Raw genomic sequence first — 17,193 nt, 5'->3', positions numbered from 1 at the left:
TTTTTTATCCCATTTTAAGTGAGCAACGAATTACATATATGTTGTTTGTCAATTTAAAACAATTTTTTAAGTCAAGGAAATCAGTTTGTTGTTGGTTTGTAATAGTTTGGTTAAGTTTTGTGTGAAACTGCTTAGTGATCTACATCTCTTGTCTAGCATAATATACGTCATCAACACCAATTTTGCTGCCCCCTGGACCGTTATCTTACTTTAAATAACGACTCCTGGTACTTTTATCAGCCATGAAGAGAAAGAATGCGTAAGCTGTTGTGTGACTACATCCCAGTACGAAAGGCATCGTAGCTTCAGCGACTAACATTAGCTTTTAGAGGGAGAAAGTCTTGACGTCACTTATGTGACTTCTGTGTGTGTAGTCCTAATTACGTATCTTCACAGTCTTATACTTCAGCAGTTTTACAACAAACTGTCTTGACTTGAAAAAAATATCTTTTAAATTGACAAACATCATATATGTAATTTGCGGCACAATTCAAACAGGATCAGATAATAAGTTAGGTCACGTGGTGGTCCACCAGAAGGGCTGTGACTTAGGCACTCATACATACATATATACATACATATTAATTCATTTTATTTGAAAATGACTGTTTCAGAAGTACAGACTGCTTGAGAATCCACAGAGCATTTGAACACTTAAAATAATGTATGCTCAGTGGACTTCCCCTAAATCAACAAACCTTCATGAAATATACATTCAAACAAAAACTACTTTGTAAGCGAAATGTAAGCAAATGTTAAATTTATACAACTCTAAGGAATGCTATATTTGCAAAATGACAAACATATCGAAAATATGACTGTTCATGAAATATAAGGTAAAAATAATATTGTGAAGATGCAAAATAAAAGTTACAGTTCAAGCCAATTAACAATAAGTAACGCCATATTTGTAAAATCTTACAGATGAGTCAGAGTGTGAATATACCATCCTCTACTACACGCCATGGCAGCTGACTCTTGTCAGTCCCGACGTTGGCCAATAACTTCGTACTCTGATGATTGTTCTGTTTTATGCAGCGACATGTAAGTTCTGTCTTCTTGGTTTGGTTTCATTTTTTTTCTTGTGTTCCTTTGGAGAGAGGAAACAGTGGGCGACATGATGTGTGAGCATCTCCACTGGACCATAAGAAACTTTAAAACATAAAAATGATGAAGTTACATACCAGAGGAACAGCACGCAGATTGTGTAGATGATATTCACAATGAGAGACACAGCAGCGACGGCCCAGGGAAGCACTGCACTGCAGGAGCCATACCGCTGCACAGGATCTACCACAAGAAATGACAGAATATAAATGCGCTTATGTCATGGTTATGCATCACTGTACATTTTGTAGTAGTATATAACCCCACTTCTTGCGCCAGGGGCACAGAAAAAAAAAAATCTAAATCTTTTGACCATGCTGAAGTTTATTGTGTCCCAAAAACTTCCTTCTAGCTCATTGTTGAAGCTGCAAAACTTTCTCAGAACATCAGCAGTGAGCTGGGAGGACAGTTTTATGATTCTTTGTAAAGTTAAAAAGTAAATGTGAGGGAATAAAATACAGTTACACTCACAGGCCATATTCAGAGTCACTGTCTCCTCTGTGGTGATGTTGTTTGAGAAGCTGACCTTACAGGTGACGTTGGTGCCGTGGTGTTCAGCTGAAGCATTAAAGGTCAAAGTTGAGCTGTGTCTGTGTGTGACAGCAGTCAGAATCTCGGTTGTGAAAGCAGTGATGTTTCCTGTGATGTGAGAGTCGTTCTCTCCTGCTCCTCTCCACATCCAGGTGATTTTAGGATCAGATCCAGAACAGAGACCAGGAGCAGTGCAGGTCAGTGTGGTCTGCTTTCCCTCTGTCAGAGGAGGAATCATCACTGTGGGCCTCTGGATCAGACCTAATGGGAGAGCAGTTCATGAGAGGAATCAAGTGTGAAGCCTGAAGGTCAACATTAACTTAAATTTAGTCCAAAATATTTGGCCAATAAGTATTATATCAAGAGTTATATGAGGAACTGCTGCAGTTTCTCCTGGCTGCCCACAGAGGTTGACATAATACCAAACATTACTTCATGTCCCATTAAGACTATAAATACACCAGATATGTTGGTGCAATTCACAGGCAAAGCAATGAACAACTTCACTTGTTCATACCTTTAACAGAGACATTTGCTCTTGGACGGAATATAAATCCACTTGCACTCCCATAAACTCTGAACTTGTATGATCCAGAGTCTGACTCAGTGAGGTCATTGATGATGATGCTGCAGTTCCTCTTTCTCACGTCAGGCTCCAACAGTGACACTCGTCCTCTAAACCCAGAACTGACTTTTCTGTTGTTCTTGTTTTTATAGAATATCATGTTTGAATGACCACATTTTTTTTGAGATTGTTCGCATTTGAACCAAGCCATATACTGGGGTTTAAGTCTATCATTAGTAGTAAAAGAACATGGTATCACAACACAGAGCCCAGCCTCTGCTGTTATTTCTGCTTCATTAACAGTGTTACAGAATCCCATTCGACAGTGTTCTCCGTTCCCCGCCGAAGCATCTGTTAATGCAAGAAACAGAGACAGGTTAGGTAATTCAAACTTTGACAATAAACCACTTTTAATGAACGATGAAGAAAGGCTACAACCTCATGACAGTCAGCACAAGTTTTTATTTTATATATATATACATACACATAAAGAACTATTTATCCCAGAATTTACAAGGAAACATTAAAACATGTATAAGGAAATTCATCATGAAATATTATTATTAATAATTTTATTCACATCTTTAATCTTGACATCATAACAAGATTGCAGTAGAGATTTATACCTGTGTCTGCAGTGCTGCCTCTCACAGTGACCAGCAGAGTCGACCAGATGAGAACAAACATCCTGATCAGTCTTTCCTTCTACAGGACAAACTCTTCTTTTCAGAAGCACAAATATGTTACAGAAACAGGATAAAAGACATAGAGGAAGGTTAGTCGATGAAACAGTTGCGCAACTGACAGATTTGAATATATCTATGATGCAACACAACACACTTATCATGGTTAACTAACTATCTATCTATCTGTTCTCTTTAAGAGACAGGGCAGTGCATGTTTGTGTGCATATAGAGTGAGTGTACTAGCAAGATTGAGCAGGTGATACAAGTGACACTGAATGCAGTGGAGCAGAGCAGAGAAATGAGCCTGCAGTCAGCAGAAGTGGTCAGTTTTAGCAGTAAATTTGCAGTGTGAGTTACAGTTGTCACTTAATAAATAAATAATAATAAATACTTAATAAACTTTCAAAATAAGCAATATTTTCCTCAGTAATTATAGATTTTTTTTTTACATCCACCTGAACCCACTAAGCATTAATCTGATATGTTAATTTGTATGATCCACCCCGCTCGGTCTGCAGCTTGCCTGTGAGGCCGCGGGTATAGCTGCAGCCCGCTCATCTCTGCTGTGGTCGTATAGATTTAAACACACATCAACACATGGTTGTTGGAAAAGTATAAAAGTATTATGGAATGTGCAGTTATTTCAAAGTTGCATAAACAAACATGTCTCTCACTTTACTGAGGTGTGTGGCTGACATTTTTTCTATGCTGTGAAAAACATGTTCTAGGAAGTTGCAATCAGAATAAACTTAACTCAAATTAAAAAAAAAAAAAAAAAAGCACTGATACGTTTAATGATATTAATCACTGACAAATAATTCACTCAGAAAGATATTTTGTAAAAGTTGTGTTTTACCTGTCTCTGCTTTCTTCTCTCCCCACAGTGATCTCTGTTGAGACTATGGTTTTTCTTACAGTGACAAACTCTTATTCTTTTCCTTCTCCTTTTCTGCTTCTTCTTTGTGGATTTCGTAAGAATAAAGTATAACAACATTTTTTTTAATATGTTTTGTCATATTTTTATCATTCAAAAAAAGGAACTATCTGTCTTGGAGATGCATTCAGCATCTTTTACTCATGCCATTTTTGTGACAGGTTTTTGTGATCATATTATTGTGTTTTTTCATGTCTATTACAGGACATTATAATGCATAATTCACAGTGTGAACAACTGTAATTGCTCTGTATTATTGTCTTACTGTATATGTGGCCAGTGGCCAGGCTTGGTTCAATACTCTTTGTGCCACATATTTCTAGATCTTTGAATCCATAATAACAATAACAATAACAATGTTATTAACAATAATAACTTGTGACAAAGGAAATATCTGCAACTATAGAGCAAACTACAACAAAACTACAAATCAAAATGGCCTTTATTTTCACACTGGACCTCATGCATGAATGTTTTCTTACTTTTCTCTTATAACTGTTCTTAAACAAAGCAGGACGAGGAGAGTAAGAAAATCCTACATGAAACATTTGCAAACAGACAAATCTGTTCTTCCTCACCTGTGTGTGTTGATGAATTGTGTTTGAACTTAAATTGGATGCGCCTTTGTAATTAGCATAGAAACACCCCCAAAAAATGCATAAAAGGTGAGCTGACTTAAGTTCCACAAGCAAAACACAAAGCAACAAGCCACTGACATTTGACAGGTGATGTTAAACTTAGATAAAAGAATAAATAACAAGAATAGGAAAGAAATGGAAACGAGACCAAAGAACAGCAAAAAAAAAATAAATTAATAATAAATTAAAAATAAAAATTAACAGACATGTGGATTGGAGCATCATTGGAGAAATTTCTCTGTCGGGGTGCAGCAGGTGCAGCCAGATCTAAGCTGAGGCTCCTAATTGGTAACATAATCATATTTACGTGTAAACATTTAAATTTATTAAATTAACAAATACTTGTATGACATTTTTCTTTATATTTTCACAAAGTAAATCATGTGTTCTTCACTATCATTAATATTTCATGGCACAAAACATAGGTTGGCGTTTGCGTGCTCTGAAATTTTGTTCTTACTGGAGAAGAAGCGCGAAATACAATATACAATATATACAAACTAAAAAATAATATTACAAAAATGAAAAGACAAAGTTACAGTTTAAGTCAAATAACCATAAGAAATGCCATATTTGTAAATCTTACAGATGAGTCAAAGTATGAAAGTATCATCTTCTACACTTAGTGGAAGCTGACTCTTGTTAGTTCAGCTGTTGGCCAATAACATCGTACTCTGGTGATGCTTCTCTTTTCTGCAGCGACATGTAAGTTTTGTCTTCTTGGTTTGGTTTTGCCTTTTTTCTTGTGTTCCTTCAGAGAGAAGAAAGAGTGAGTGACTCAATGCGTTGTCTAAAAGTCTCCACTGCACTGATTAAATGATAAAATGATGATGTAGTAACGTACCAGAGGAACAGCACGCAGATGATGCAGATGATGCTCACAATGAGAGAGACAGCAGTGACGGCCCATGGAAGCACTGCACTGTCAGATCTACACTGCTGCACATGATCTACCACAAGAAATGACAGACTGCTATGGTTATACTGTACTGCACATTTTGTAGTAGTATATAACCTTATTTACACCAAGGTCCATGTTGATCTGCTGTTAGAAATGACTTAATGTAGGCTGCATAACCAGTCAAGAGTATTTATGCTGAATTAGGTAAAAAAAAAAAAAAAGTTACTTTGCTCCTCAAGTCAAATCTGTAGTATACCTCTGTGGTCATCAGAGTGCTTTTTCATCCTTTAGTTGGTTGTAAACTTAACTTTTTTACAGTTCTATTTGTGCATATTGGTCCTGCCAGGACCCCATTTAGAGGCAGTATTGGTGACTGTTAGTCCTCTGCCTCCCCCTATCGGTTGAAGTGGGTCTGACTTGCCTACAGTTTGGAGCAGTCCTTATTTGCTGTGCATCCTGATATTGTGTTATAGTAGTGTGCAGAGTGCTATTTTGTTCTCTAGTGATGTGTGTAGTGGTCCTTGTAAGGTGTGAGCAAAGTTATCCTAATTCACTTGCAGTGTTGCGTGCTTAAGGGTTGGGAGGGCTGTCTGAGTTTTAGTGATTGACTCTTGTGGGACTTCCTAGGTGGGTGTCTTTTAGCTTTTATGAATTTGTATTTTCAATAAAGGTTATTTTTGCATTACATACCCGTCCTTGTGGGGTGAATGTTCTCTTGCCTCTGACACCAGATCAGACCGGGTTAACAAAGGTGGTGGCAGCTTTACGCTACCCTTAATTTCTAACAGCTAAAAGTTATTTCAATATGGCTTTAGAAATCATCAGCAGCCATGTGTAAATAAACACAACCACATTAAAAAGGCAGTACAGTGTGCTTGCGTACCTTCTCGTCTCTCTGAAGTTATGATGTTGATGTTCTGTTCCACTTCCCCAACTTCATTGCTGCTGACACACTCAACAGCAGCGCTGCTGGGGTCTTTTACGCTCAGGGTGATGCTGCTGTTGACTGTGTGTTTTGACACACTGGTAGTAACAGAGTACTCAGTGTGGTTCTTCAACAGCGGCCATTTGATGGTGGGTAAAGGAACCGCCTCACTGATACACACACAGGTCAGGACCTCTGACTGGACCTCACATCCAGAGTTTAAGATCTTTGGAAATGCTGTAAACACAAAAAAAGAGTTGTAGGAGCACAGTTTTGTCCTTTTTTTCTTTTTTTTTTTCACTTTTAGTCACCGTCTCAGTAACCTGTCATCAACTGGTCTTTAAGTCATAAAAGCAATTAATGCTTACATGTGAAGAATCGGCTCAGTGAGCATTTTTTCCACTGATGATATCTATGGCCACCAGTAAAAAGAAAGGTTTTTTTTTGGGTTTTTTTTACTGACTTATACTAATACTACTACTTGAGCCACAGACTGGCTAAAACCTCAAAGTGTAAAATCATGCACTCAGGTCTGTCTTCATTTATGTTCAATTATGTTAACTTAAAGTGACCTTTGAAAAGTGTAAATATATGTTGAAATAAAACAGTTTGTGTGTGTGTGTGTGTGTGTGTGTGTGTGTGTGAAATCAAACAAAATAAAAGTAAAACTAATGACTAAGGAATTATTATTAGAATTATTGAGCCTAAAAGATTTTCAATAGACCCTTAATCTGCAAGTTTACAGCTAGATGCCATTAAATCCTACACACTGGTCCTCTAAATATGTGTATGAGATGTGCACCCATTTGTCATCTGATGTTTTAACTGTCCTTAACCAGGTTTCTGATCCCAATCTAGAAACTATATGTTAGGGCAGAAAAGTCTCAGTTATACTGAGATTAAACCAGTGAGCGAGCTGGGAGGACAGTTTTATGATTCTTTGTAGAGTTAAAAAGTAAATGTGAAGGGATAAAATACAGTTATACTCACAGGTCATATTGAGAGTCACTGTTTCCTCTGTGGTGATGTTGTTTGAGAAGCTGACCTTACAGGTGACGTTGGTGCCGTGGTGCTGGGTGGCTGAAGCATTAAAGGTCAAAGTTGAACTGTGTCTGTGTGTGACAGCAGTCAGAGTCTCAGTTTTGAAAGCAGTGATGTTTCCTGTGATGTGAGAGTCGTTCTCTCCTGCTCCTCTCCACATCCAGGTGATTTTAGGATCAGATCCAGAACAGAGACCAGGAGCAGTGCAGGTCAGTGTGGTCTGCTGTCCCTCTGTCAGAGCCAGAGGAACCGTCACTGTGGGCTTCTGGATCAGACCTAATGGGAGAGCAGTTCATGAGAGGAATCAAGTGAGCAGCCTGAAGGTCAACATTAACTTAAATTTAGACTAAAGTGATCAGATACTTTGTTTAACATTAATGGGACAAGGATTTGGTGGGAGTAATATGAGGAACTGCTGCAGTTTCTCCTGGCTGCCCACAGAGGTCGACATAATACCAAACATTACTTCATGCTCCATTAAGACTATAAATACCCCAGATATGTTGGTGCAGTTCAAAGACACAACAATAAACATTTTCAGTGTGTATTATTTATTGTAGCTCTTCATACCTTTAACAGAAACAGTTGCTTTCAGAGGGAATGTAAATCCATCTGAACGATACAGGTCGTAAACATTAACTCTGAACTGATATGATCCAGAGTCTGACTCAGTGAGGTCATTGATGATGATGCTGCAGTTCATCTGTCTCATGTCAGGCTCCAGCAGTGACACTCGTCCTCTAAACCCAGACTGAACTTTTCTGTTGCTCTTGTTAGAGTGGAAGATCACGTCTGAATCACCACATCTTTGTTTAGATGGTTCACATTTGAACCAAACCATATGTTGGGGTGTAAAGCCATAACCAGAAGTGAAAGAACATGGTATGACAACACAGAGTCCAGCCTCTGCTGTTATTTCTCCTTCATTAAGAGTGATACAGAATCCAGACTGACAGACTGTTTTTTCCTTCACTGAAGCACCTGTTAATACAAACAGTGAGATTAAAACAGGGACAGAGGTTATTTACGACCAAACCAAATTTCAGCATTCAACATTTTTCTTTTTTTATAATATCTTTGGAAAACAAAAGGCTCATTTAAATAACTTTTTATTCCAGAATTTATGAGGAAGCAAGAAAACATGTATAAGGAAATTCATTATGCAAAATTATTAGAATTAATTTTATTTATATCTTTAATCTTGACATCATAACAAGACTGCAGTAGAGATTTATACCTGTTTCTGCAGTGCTGCCTCTCACAGTGAACAGCAGAGTCGACCAGATGAGAACAAACATCCTGATCTGATGATAAAGACAGTCAGTCTTTCTTTCTACAGGACAAACTCATCTTTTCAGAAGCACAAACATGTTTCAGGAGCAGAAACAGGATAAAAGACATACAGGAATGTCAGCTGATGAAACGACTGCGCAGCTGACAGATTTTTTTTTTTATCTGTGATGATCTGTCTGTCTCAGAAAAGTCACTGAACATCTGATTTTGCTGCAAGTCAGTTTTGAGGCAGGACAATAAAGACTGAATGAGAACTTCGATCATAGCTTTACTACATTTGATCCTGTCTCAGGAATAATTAACTGCAGTCATATAGTTATGAACTGTTATGTTGGAAAAAATATCAAAGTATTGATACCTTTGACAACCTTAATATAAATGATGTATTATTAAATGTGTTGTTATTCTATTGTTGTGTAAATAAATGTGTCTCACTTTACTCAGGGTGTGGCTGACATGTTTTCTATGCTATGAAACAGTTGGTCTACAAAGTTGCAATAAGAATAAACTTAACTCTAATTACAAATATGCTCATGTTTTCATGATATTGATAATCCACTCAAAAATATGTTTTGCATAAGTTGTATCTTACCTTTCTGTTCAGTTCTTCTCTCTCCACAGTGATCTCTGCTGAGACACTGCTCTTCTTTACAGTAAATGGCTCTTAATCTTTTCCTTCTCCATTTCTTGCTTCTCCTTTTGTCTGTGGTTTGTGTCAAAGAACTGATCATTGGTAGATCATAAGAAAAAAATAGATAGTAAGTTAGATTTGTGAGTTTAAAACAGTTGTTACATCAACAGAGTTACACTGAACATTTTTCTCATTCAGTTTCTGTGACAGAGTAACTTTTGGTCATTTTATTGTGTCTTTTCATGTCAGTTATAAAGTACATTATAATGCATCACAGTGTGACAAACTAATTACTCTGTATTATTGTCTTACTGTATATGTGCTGTGACAGTTGAGTAATTATAGTCAAATAGAGTTTTTTTCACACGTGATGTCATGGTTTAGGTTTTTCATAGTCACTTTCTGTATTCTAGTGTGTCTTCCCTTGTGTGTCTTTGTTGTATTTACTTCCTGTCTTTGTCTGCTTTCCCGCTCTGTCCTTCACTGCCCTCACCTGTGTCTTGTTATCCTCCCTCTCCCAAGTGTATTTAACCCTTTGTGTTTTTCTGCTCAGTTGCTGGTTCATTCTGTTACGAGTTCAGGAATTGTCAGGGTTGGACCCAAATGCAGACTACGCAGACGGAGGGGAGCGGTTCAAAAGATATTTAATAAACAAAAGGAAAAACAAAAGCTTACACAAATAACGTAGGAGAGTCCTCAGTCCGGGAAGGGAAAAAAAAAACATAAATCCATACGAGGGGAAACCAAAAATCACAAGCAAACAGAATTCAAGAGGAGAAGACAAATCAAACAAGTGAAGTGAAGTGTATTAAACTCCTGCCAATTCAAAGGGAAGACAGATTCACTGAGCCTTCATTACTAATTGTCCAACAGCAGTTGGTCACAGTTATATATAGAATATAAACAGAAAAACTCAGTTTCATGTTTCAGCTCATTAGACCCACAGCATTAAAATAACCCATTGTCTGTATGTGGCCAACTTTAACAGAGGGCAGGACTCTGGGTAATGGACAGAATCACAAATGTATCATTTGATCTGATTATCAGGCTTGGTTCAATAGTCTTTATGCCAAATATTTATAGACCTTTGAATCCATAATGACTTTAATTTTTTTCTGATTTGTGACAAAGGAAATCTCTGCAACTAAATAGGGAGCTACAACAAAACTACAAATCAAAAAGTCCTTTATTTTCAAAAGCATTTACATGTGCAATACAAGATTAAGTCCTTTACACAACGTATTCCAGACACACTGGACCTCATGCATGAATGTTTTCTTACTTTTCTCTTATATTTGTTCTTAAACAAAGCAGGAGGAGAAGAATAAGAAAATCCTATGAGGGATTCATGAAATGTGCAGACAGACAAATCTGTTCTTCCTCACCTGTGTGTGTTGATGAATTGTGTTTTATCTAATTGGATGTGCCTATCAGGAAGTTTTTAATTAGCATAGAAACACCCCCAATAAATCCATATGAGGTGAGCTGACTTAAGTTCCATGAGCAAAACACAAAGCAACAAGCCACTGACATTGTGATAGGTGATGTTAAAATTAGATAAAAGAATAAATGACAATGAAAGGAAATGAGACCGAAGTGCAGCAAAAAATCTTTTTTTTTAACCGACATGGAGGAGTGGAGAAAAAAATACTGTAAAAGCAAAATGTAAGCAACACTTTAATTCAAATAACTCTAATAAATGCCATATTACTGGAAATCCTTGTGTTTTGTGTGAATGTGAGCAGGTCACTCAGTGGACTTCCTCTGAGGCAATGAAGCTTCATGAAATATAACGCAAAAATAATACTGTAAAAATGCAAAATCAGAGTTACAGGCCAAGTCAAAATACATAAGAAATGCCATATTTATAAAATCTTACAGATGAGTCAGAGTGTGAAAGTACCGTCTTCTACACTCAGTGGAAGCTGATTCTTGTTAGTTCAGCTTTTGGCCAATAACATCATACTCTGGTGACGGTTCTGTTTTCTGCAGCGACATCTAAGTTCTGTCCTTTTGGTTTGGTTTCCCCTTTTTTCTTGCGTTCCTTCAGAGAGAAGAAAGAGTGAGACAAGATGTATCGTCAAAATGTCTCTATGCCACTGACAGAGACATTAAAACTTAAAATGATGTTGTAATAACGTACCAAAGGAACAACACGCAGCAGGTGACATTCACAATGAGAGACACAGCAGCGATGGCCAAGGGAAGCGCTAAACTGCAAGATTCACACTCCTGCACAGGATCTACCATAAATGACAGAATATAGATTGTATAAATGCTTAGTATAAATAAATAATATAAATATCCAAACAATAGCCTATTATAATTTGTATTAACAGCTGAAGGCCAAGAAGAAACAAGAGTAAACAGTAAAATTCCATGTATTCTGGAGGATCACATAATTTCATTTTTTAACTTTTCATGATAATTTACATTTTCACTGAATCAGCTCTTTTTTTACTCTGTATTTTTGTCAAGACACTGTTAATTAAACCCAGTACTTCCTGTAAAGTTTCAGTATAAAAGCCTTCCAGAGCAACAGAGGGAGTTTTACCCAAGAACTCCTGAAAGGCTATTTACGAGTTTCTACATTAATCCAGAGTGTACATTAACATCAGGCAAACCAATATAGTAATATTTTCTAGTACATACTATATATATACATATATATATATATATATATGTATATAGTATGTACTAGAAAATATATATATATTTATGTGTATATATAAGTATATAAGTATATAAGTTTCCACTCTCTTGAATGTACCCTTTGAAAGACATCAGACAGAAAATTGGCATCTAACCCAAAACTGGGTCTTCAGAAATAAAACCAAACATTATCAATACCTTCTTAATGATATCAGTGATTGGTGCTGATTATTGTGTGTTTACCTTCTCGCCTCTCTGAAATTATGACGTTGAGGTTCTTGCTCACTTTTGCTTCCCCATTTTCACTGCTGCTGACACACTCAGCAGCAGTGTTGCTGTGGTCTTTTACGCTCAGGGTGATGCTGCTGTTGACTGTGTGGTTTGACACACTGGTAGTAACAGAGTACTCAGTGTGGTTCTTCAACAGCGGCCATTTGATGGTGGGTAAAGGAAACGCCTCACTGATGCACACACAGGTCAGAATCTCAGACTGAATTGTACATCCAGAGCTTTTTAAGATCTTTGGAAATGCTGTAAACACACAAACACAAACTTTAGAGTTGTAGGATCACAGATATACAGTTATGTACTAAATGCCTATTTTTAACTTTTAGTCGCCATATGAATAACTACAGACAACATGTGTCCCCCCCTACATCTGCAAACCCAGTGACATCTGGTGGTCTGCAGAAGTTATAGCAGCCCTCCAGAACAGGCCGAAGCACCACCTCACCTCACAAGTGAGTTTTAGTCTCACTTGTGTGCAATAAAAGTCTGTGAATCCTGTGTGTTATTAAATCTGTAGGCCTTCTTTGGATCAGGAGTGCTGTACTAAATATATATTTAAAATATATGTTATTGTGCAACATGTTACATCGAAATAGTTGCCCAGAATGCCTAGATATGAAATATTTTTGATGACACCTTTGATGACACAACTTGTTGCATCGTTTTAGTCTTGTCACATCTTGTTAAGTCTTATATCTTTTTCATCTTGTTACAGTGTTTTTTTGTCTTTTTTTTGTCTTATTATGCCTTTTATGGTGTTTTTCATCTAGTTATGTTGTCTTCTTGTCACATCCTGTTCACCATTTTCGACTTGTTGTGCCTGTCATGCAGAGTATGTACAGATAACAAATCAAGGAATTGTCTATTTTTTTTTTTTTTTTTGCTATTGTATCATCCATTTAGGGTGAAATCAGTCTTGATGTCGTGACGGCAGTGCACAAATACAAATAATCAATATTTCCCCTCAAATCCATTAATACTAAAGTACCAAGCCTACAGATGTGTGTGTTAAAATGTGGGGAGTCAAAGTGAAAAGTTGTCAGAAAAATAAATACTCAAGTTAAGTACAGATACATGAAAAATCTACCTGAGACTAGGTTCATCTTACCTAAAACAGCAACTACTGAATGGATGTTATTATCATCGTGGTGATGTCATTAGACATAAAACCGAACATTATGTTATCAATACATTCTTATTGATATCAGTGATTGGTGCTGATTATTATGCATGTGTTTACCTTCTCGCCTGTCTGAAGTTATGACGTTGAGGTTCATGCTCACTTTTGCTTCCCCAGCTTCATTGCTGCTGACACACTCAGCAGCAGTGTTGCTGTGGTCTTTCACACTCAGAGTGATGCTGCTGTTGACTGTGTGGTTTGACACACTGGTAGTAACAGAGTACTCAGTGTGGTTCTTCAACAGCGGCCATTTGATGGTGGGTAAAGGAAACGCCTCACTGATGCACACACAGGTCAGAATCTCAGACTGAACTTTACATCCAGAGCTTTTTAAGATCTTTGGAAATGCTGTAAACACACAAACACAAACTTTAGAGTTGTAGGATCACAGATATACAGTTATGTACTAAACTACTATTTTTAACTTTTAGTCGCCATATGAATAACTACAGACAATCCTGCCTTACCTTTGATTAACTGGTTTTAAAGTCATGAAGGGAATGAGCCCTTACATGTGTCCCCCCCTACATCTGCAAACCCAGTGACATCTGGTGGTCTGCAGAAGTTATAGCAGCCTGGGACTGAAGCACCACCTCACCTCACTGATATTAATAGTTTTAGTCTCATTTGTGTGTAATAGAAGTTCATGAATCCTAAACGTTATTAAATCTGTAGGCCTTCTTTGGATCAGGAATGCTGTGTTCAATATATTTTTAAAATATATATGTTATTATGCAACATGTTACAACAAAATAGGTATGCATTGCCCAGAAAGCCTATAATATATGTTGATGACACGAAACATGAATGCACTGGTGTGGTTTCATGTTTCATATGTGATTATATCTTTCTAATGTAGCCTACATCGCCACGTTTCTCAAGCATTACCCTCTCTTCTTATCACATTCATGTGTAAACGACATATTTCAGCTGTAAAACTGTCAAAAGTCAAACTGAATAAAACGCTTTCTGAAGCACCGGCGACTTTTGAAGCTTCAGACATCATCAGTCCTGTGATATTTTTCATTCGACACAAGCTCCAGCACAGTATGCTGAAACAGTTTCAGAGAAGTGAAACAAGTTTCAGAGCCTCGTTATCGTCCTTCCATCTCTAGTTATTGGAGAATTGGTGTATGAGAAATTACAGCTGCAGAGATTAAAGGTCCAGTGTGTAAGATTTACAGGGATCTATTGATAGAACACGGGATTAAAGTGAACACTTTAAGCGGATGATTTTTATAGACTTTTTTTTTCTTTCTCTTTACTTCTTATGCAGCGTCACATCAAATAGACTTTTTAAAATTGCTGAATTAATATTAAATTATAAAAAACGTACAGCATCACATTTCACTGAATGTACTGAAATTACTGTACTGTGTGAAATACATTACCATATATGAAATGCATCTTACTGTAGTTTGGCTGCTGCATTTTGTCTTGCTTCACAGAAACTAGGATCCTATATTTTTATTTTATTTTTTCCCAAATGTTTTTTTATTGAGTTTTAAAGCCTTTCAGCAATTAAAATACTGACAGTCAGTACAAAATGAAATAGGGCATTTTCTGAACAACACTGGATCCTCATCCCTTCACAAACAAGTGGAGCACACGGTCCATGTGGATTGATCAGTGTTTGGTAGTATATTGTAACTGTAATCCCACTAGTAATCATATTAAATGTATCTGTAATCAAGCCTGGTTTTATATATATGTATATATATGTGTATATACTCACTGGCCATATTCAGAGTCACTGTCTCCTCTGTGGTGATGTTGTTTGAGAAGCTGACCTTACAGGTGACGTTGATGCCGTGGTGCTGGGCGGCTGAAGCATTAAAGGTCAAAGTTGAGCTGTGTCTGTGTGTGACAGCAGTCAGATTCTCAGTCTTGAAAGCAGTCATGTTTCCTGTGATGTGAGAGTCGTTCTCTCCTGCTCTTCTCCACATCCAGGTGATTTTAGGATCAGATCCAGAGCAGAGACCAGGAGCAGTGCAGGTAAGTGTGGTCTGCTGTCCCTCTGTCAGAGGAGGAATCATCACTGTGGGCTTCTGGGTCAGACCTAATGAGAGAGCAGTTCATGAGAGGAATCAGTATCTTAAATCTGGGCTAAAATAATCAGATACTTTGTAAAGCATCTAAATGGGTTATATCCCAGTAACTGCTGCAGTTCCAAATGCCAAGCAAAACATAATGCTGCATTACAACTGTAAAAACATCAAGTCTGTTGATGCAGTTCAAAGGCACAACAATGAACATCTTCACTGTGTGTATTTATTGTTGCTCTTCTTACCTTTAACAGACACAGCTGCTTTTAGAGCATATGAAAATCCGTCTGGGTTCCCATTCTGACCAACTACATTAACTCTGAACTGATATGATCCAGAGTCTGACTCAGTGAGGTCATTGATGATGATGCTGCACTTCATCTGTCTCACGTCAGGCTCCAGCAGTGACACTCGTCCTCTAAACCCAGGCTGAACTTTGCTGTAATTGTTAGAGTGGAAGATCACGTCTGAATCACCACATATTGGTTTAGATGGTTCACATTTGAACCAAACCATATGTTGGGCTGTAAAGCCAGAACCAGTAGTGAAAGAACATGGTATCACAACACAGAGTCCAGCCTCTGCTGTTATTTCTGCGTCATTAAGAGTGACACAGAATCCAAACTGACAGACTGTTTTTCCCTCCACTGAAGCACCTGTTAACAAAAAAAGAGAAAGAAACAAACACTGGGATGATGTACGAGAGGTTTAGATTTCACTGACAGAGAATAATCCCCACAGGCATATATCAGTACCCATTCTATCTTTGGCAAACAAGTTTCATTTAAATCAATCCCGAGTGATTAGGTGTTTCGAGTCGTCCAATTAATGTGCTGCTAAATTCAAGGTGGAAAAACATGCAGCTCTACATTTACATTTACAGGGACGTTAATTATCACCAATAATTTCAGACTATTTAAATTCATAATTCTACTTGCAAGATTTGCTGGCAGTCATAACAAGATTACAGTAGATATGCATACTTGTGGGACCAGTGTTTCCCAGGACAGGCAGCAACAGTGTCGCCCAGATGAGAACAAACATCCTGATTTGATGACTGAGACCACCAGTCTATCCCTCCACTGTACAAACACTTTATAGAGGGGAAAAAAATAAACATGAGGTATAGATAGATAGATAGATAGATAGATAGATAGATAGATAGATAGATAGATAGATAGATAGATAGATAGATAGATAGATAGATAGATAGATATCCATCATTCTACCCAGCTGCATTGCTGTCATTTAGGATGACAGGAGAAACATGTTCATATTTATTTGAAAATCAAATAACTAGCAGTTTTATTTTGTTTTGTAATACCCATTTCTGAAAGGAAAATCAAATGACCAAAAGATGCACTGACTGTTTTTACCTTTTTCTGCTTTGTTCTGCTCTCTTCTCTCCACAGAGATGTCTGCTGAGCGACTCTGCTCTCCTATAACAGAATCCTACTAACACAAAGTCGTTGCATGAAACACGGTCGCAACAGAAGTTTTGCAACATGTGACACTGTGGCAACCTACCAGCACGTTATTTTATAAATTTCTGCTGTGTTGTCTCAACAGTAGCTGACTCTTTCTCCCTTCCTTCTCTTTTTCTGCTTCTTCTCTGTTTGTGGCTAGTGTCAAAGAATTTTAAAATTTTAAAGTAATAAAGACATTTTTTGTATGTCCTTTGTATCATATGAAAGAAATAGGAAGTACGGTAGATGTGTGATTTAAAAAATCTTGTAATCTTGATTGACCTAACTAGTTTGGTAACACTTAAGATTA

General features: G+C 37.3%; 3 protein-coding genes across 3 annotated transcripts; all 3 read right to left on the bottom strand.

Moving 5' to 3' along the window:
• Nucleotides 1-298: 298 nt before the first annotated feature.
• Nucleotides 299-2,890, bottom strand: LOC146321731 (sialic acid-binding Ig-like lectin 9). The gene is made up of 4 exons (XM_084725857.1): nucleotides 2,830-2,890; nucleotides 1,579-1,899; nucleotides 1,185-1,290; nucleotides 299-1,090 (listed from the first exon to the last, which is right to left on the bottom strand). Exons 1-4 carry the CDS (start codon nucleotides 2,888-2,890, stop codon nucleotides 982-984), a joined length of 597 nt encoding a protein of 198 aa, XP_084581983.1. The 3' UTR covers nucleotides 299-981.
• Nucleotides 2,891-5,003: 2,113 nt separating this feature from the next.
• Nucleotides 5,004-9,054, bottom strand: LOC146321730 (sialic acid-binding Ig-like lectin 14). The gene is made up of 7 exons (XM_084727003.1): nucleotides 8,566-9,054; nucleotides 7,899-8,300; nucleotides 7,278-7,604; nucleotides 6,246-6,524; nucleotides 5,488-5,506; nucleotides 5,306-5,383; nucleotides 5,004-5,212 (listed from the first exon to the last, which is right to left on the bottom strand). Exons 1-7 carry the CDS (start codon nucleotides 8,624-8,626, stop codon nucleotides 5,104-5,106), a joined length of 1,275 nt encoding a protein of 424 aa, XP_084583129.1. The 5' UTR covers nucleotides 8,627-9,054; the 3' UTR covers nucleotides 5,004-5,103.
• A 1,366-nt stretch (nucleotides 9,055-10,420) lies between these two features.
• On the bottom strand, nucleotides 10,421-16,909 carry LOC146321729 (sialic acid-binding Ig-like lectin 5). Its single transcript, XM_084727001.1, has 8 exons — nucleotides 16,794-16,909; nucleotides 16,401-16,510; nucleotides 15,663-16,073; nucleotides 15,108-15,431; nucleotides 13,433-13,720; nucleotides 12,148-12,435; nucleotides 11,396-11,495; nucleotides 10,421-11,296 (listed from the first exon to the last, which is right to left on the bottom strand). Exons 2-8 carry the CDS (start codon nucleotides 16,459-16,461, stop codon nucleotides 11,251-11,253), a joined length of 1,518 nt encoding a protein of 505 aa, XP_084583127.1. The 5' UTR covers nucleotides 16,462-16,510; nucleotides 16,794-16,909; the 3' UTR covers nucleotides 10,421-11,250.
• Between the last annotated feature and the right edge of the window lie 284 nt (nucleotides 16,910-17,193).

This window comes from Lutjanus erythropterus, chromosome 9, assembly GCF_056507025.1.
Source record: "Lutjanus erythropterus isolate fLutEry1 chromosome 9, fLutEry1.hap2, whole genome shotgun sequence".
In the NCBI taxonomy this organism is placed as follows: Eukaryota; Metazoa; Chordata; class Actinopteri; order Lutjaniformes; family Lutjanidae; genus Lutjanus; species Lutjanus erythropterus.
The sequence above is the reverse complement of the archived record's forward strand: the minus strand, read 5'-3'. Positions and strand labels throughout refer to the sequence as shown.

Coding starts and splice junctions, on each gene's coding strand:
- LOC146321731 (XM_084725857.1), bottom strand. CDS start 2,890: ATGTTTGTTCTCATCTGGTCGACTCTGCTGGTCACTGTGAGAGGCAGC. Junction 1,900..2,829: donor AGGCAGCACTGCAGACACAG/GTATAAATCTCT, acceptor CTCTCCCATTAG/GTCTGATCCAGAGGCCCACA. Junction 1,291..1,578: donor AGTGACTCTGAATATGGCCT/GTGAGTGTAACT, acceptor TTCTTGTGGTAG/ATCCTGTGCAGCGGTATGGC.
- LOC146321730 (XM_084727003.1), bottom strand. CDS start 8,626: ATGTTTGTTCTCATCTGGTCGACTCTGCTGTTCACTGTGAGAGGCAGC. Junction 7,605..7,898: donor AGCAACTGTTTCTGTTAAAG/GTATGAAGAGCT, acceptor CTCTCCCATTAG/GTCTGATCCAGAAGCCCACA. Junction 6,525..7,277: donor AGTGACTCTCAATATGACCT/GTGAGTATAACT, acceptor TTGTGTTTACAG/CATTTCCAAAGATCTTAAAC.
- LOC146321729 (XM_084727001.1), bottom strand. CDS start 16,461: ATGTTTGTTCTCATCTGGGCGACACTGTTGCTGCCTGTCCTGGGAAAC. Junction 16,074..16,400: donor GGGAAACACTGGTCCCACAA/GTATGCATATCT, acceptor TTTTGTTAACAG/GTGCTTCAGTGGAGGGAAAA. Junction 15,432..15,662: donor AGCAGCTGTGTCTGTTAAAG/GTAAGAAGAGCA, acceptor CTCTCTCATTAG/GTCTGACCCAGAAGCCCACA.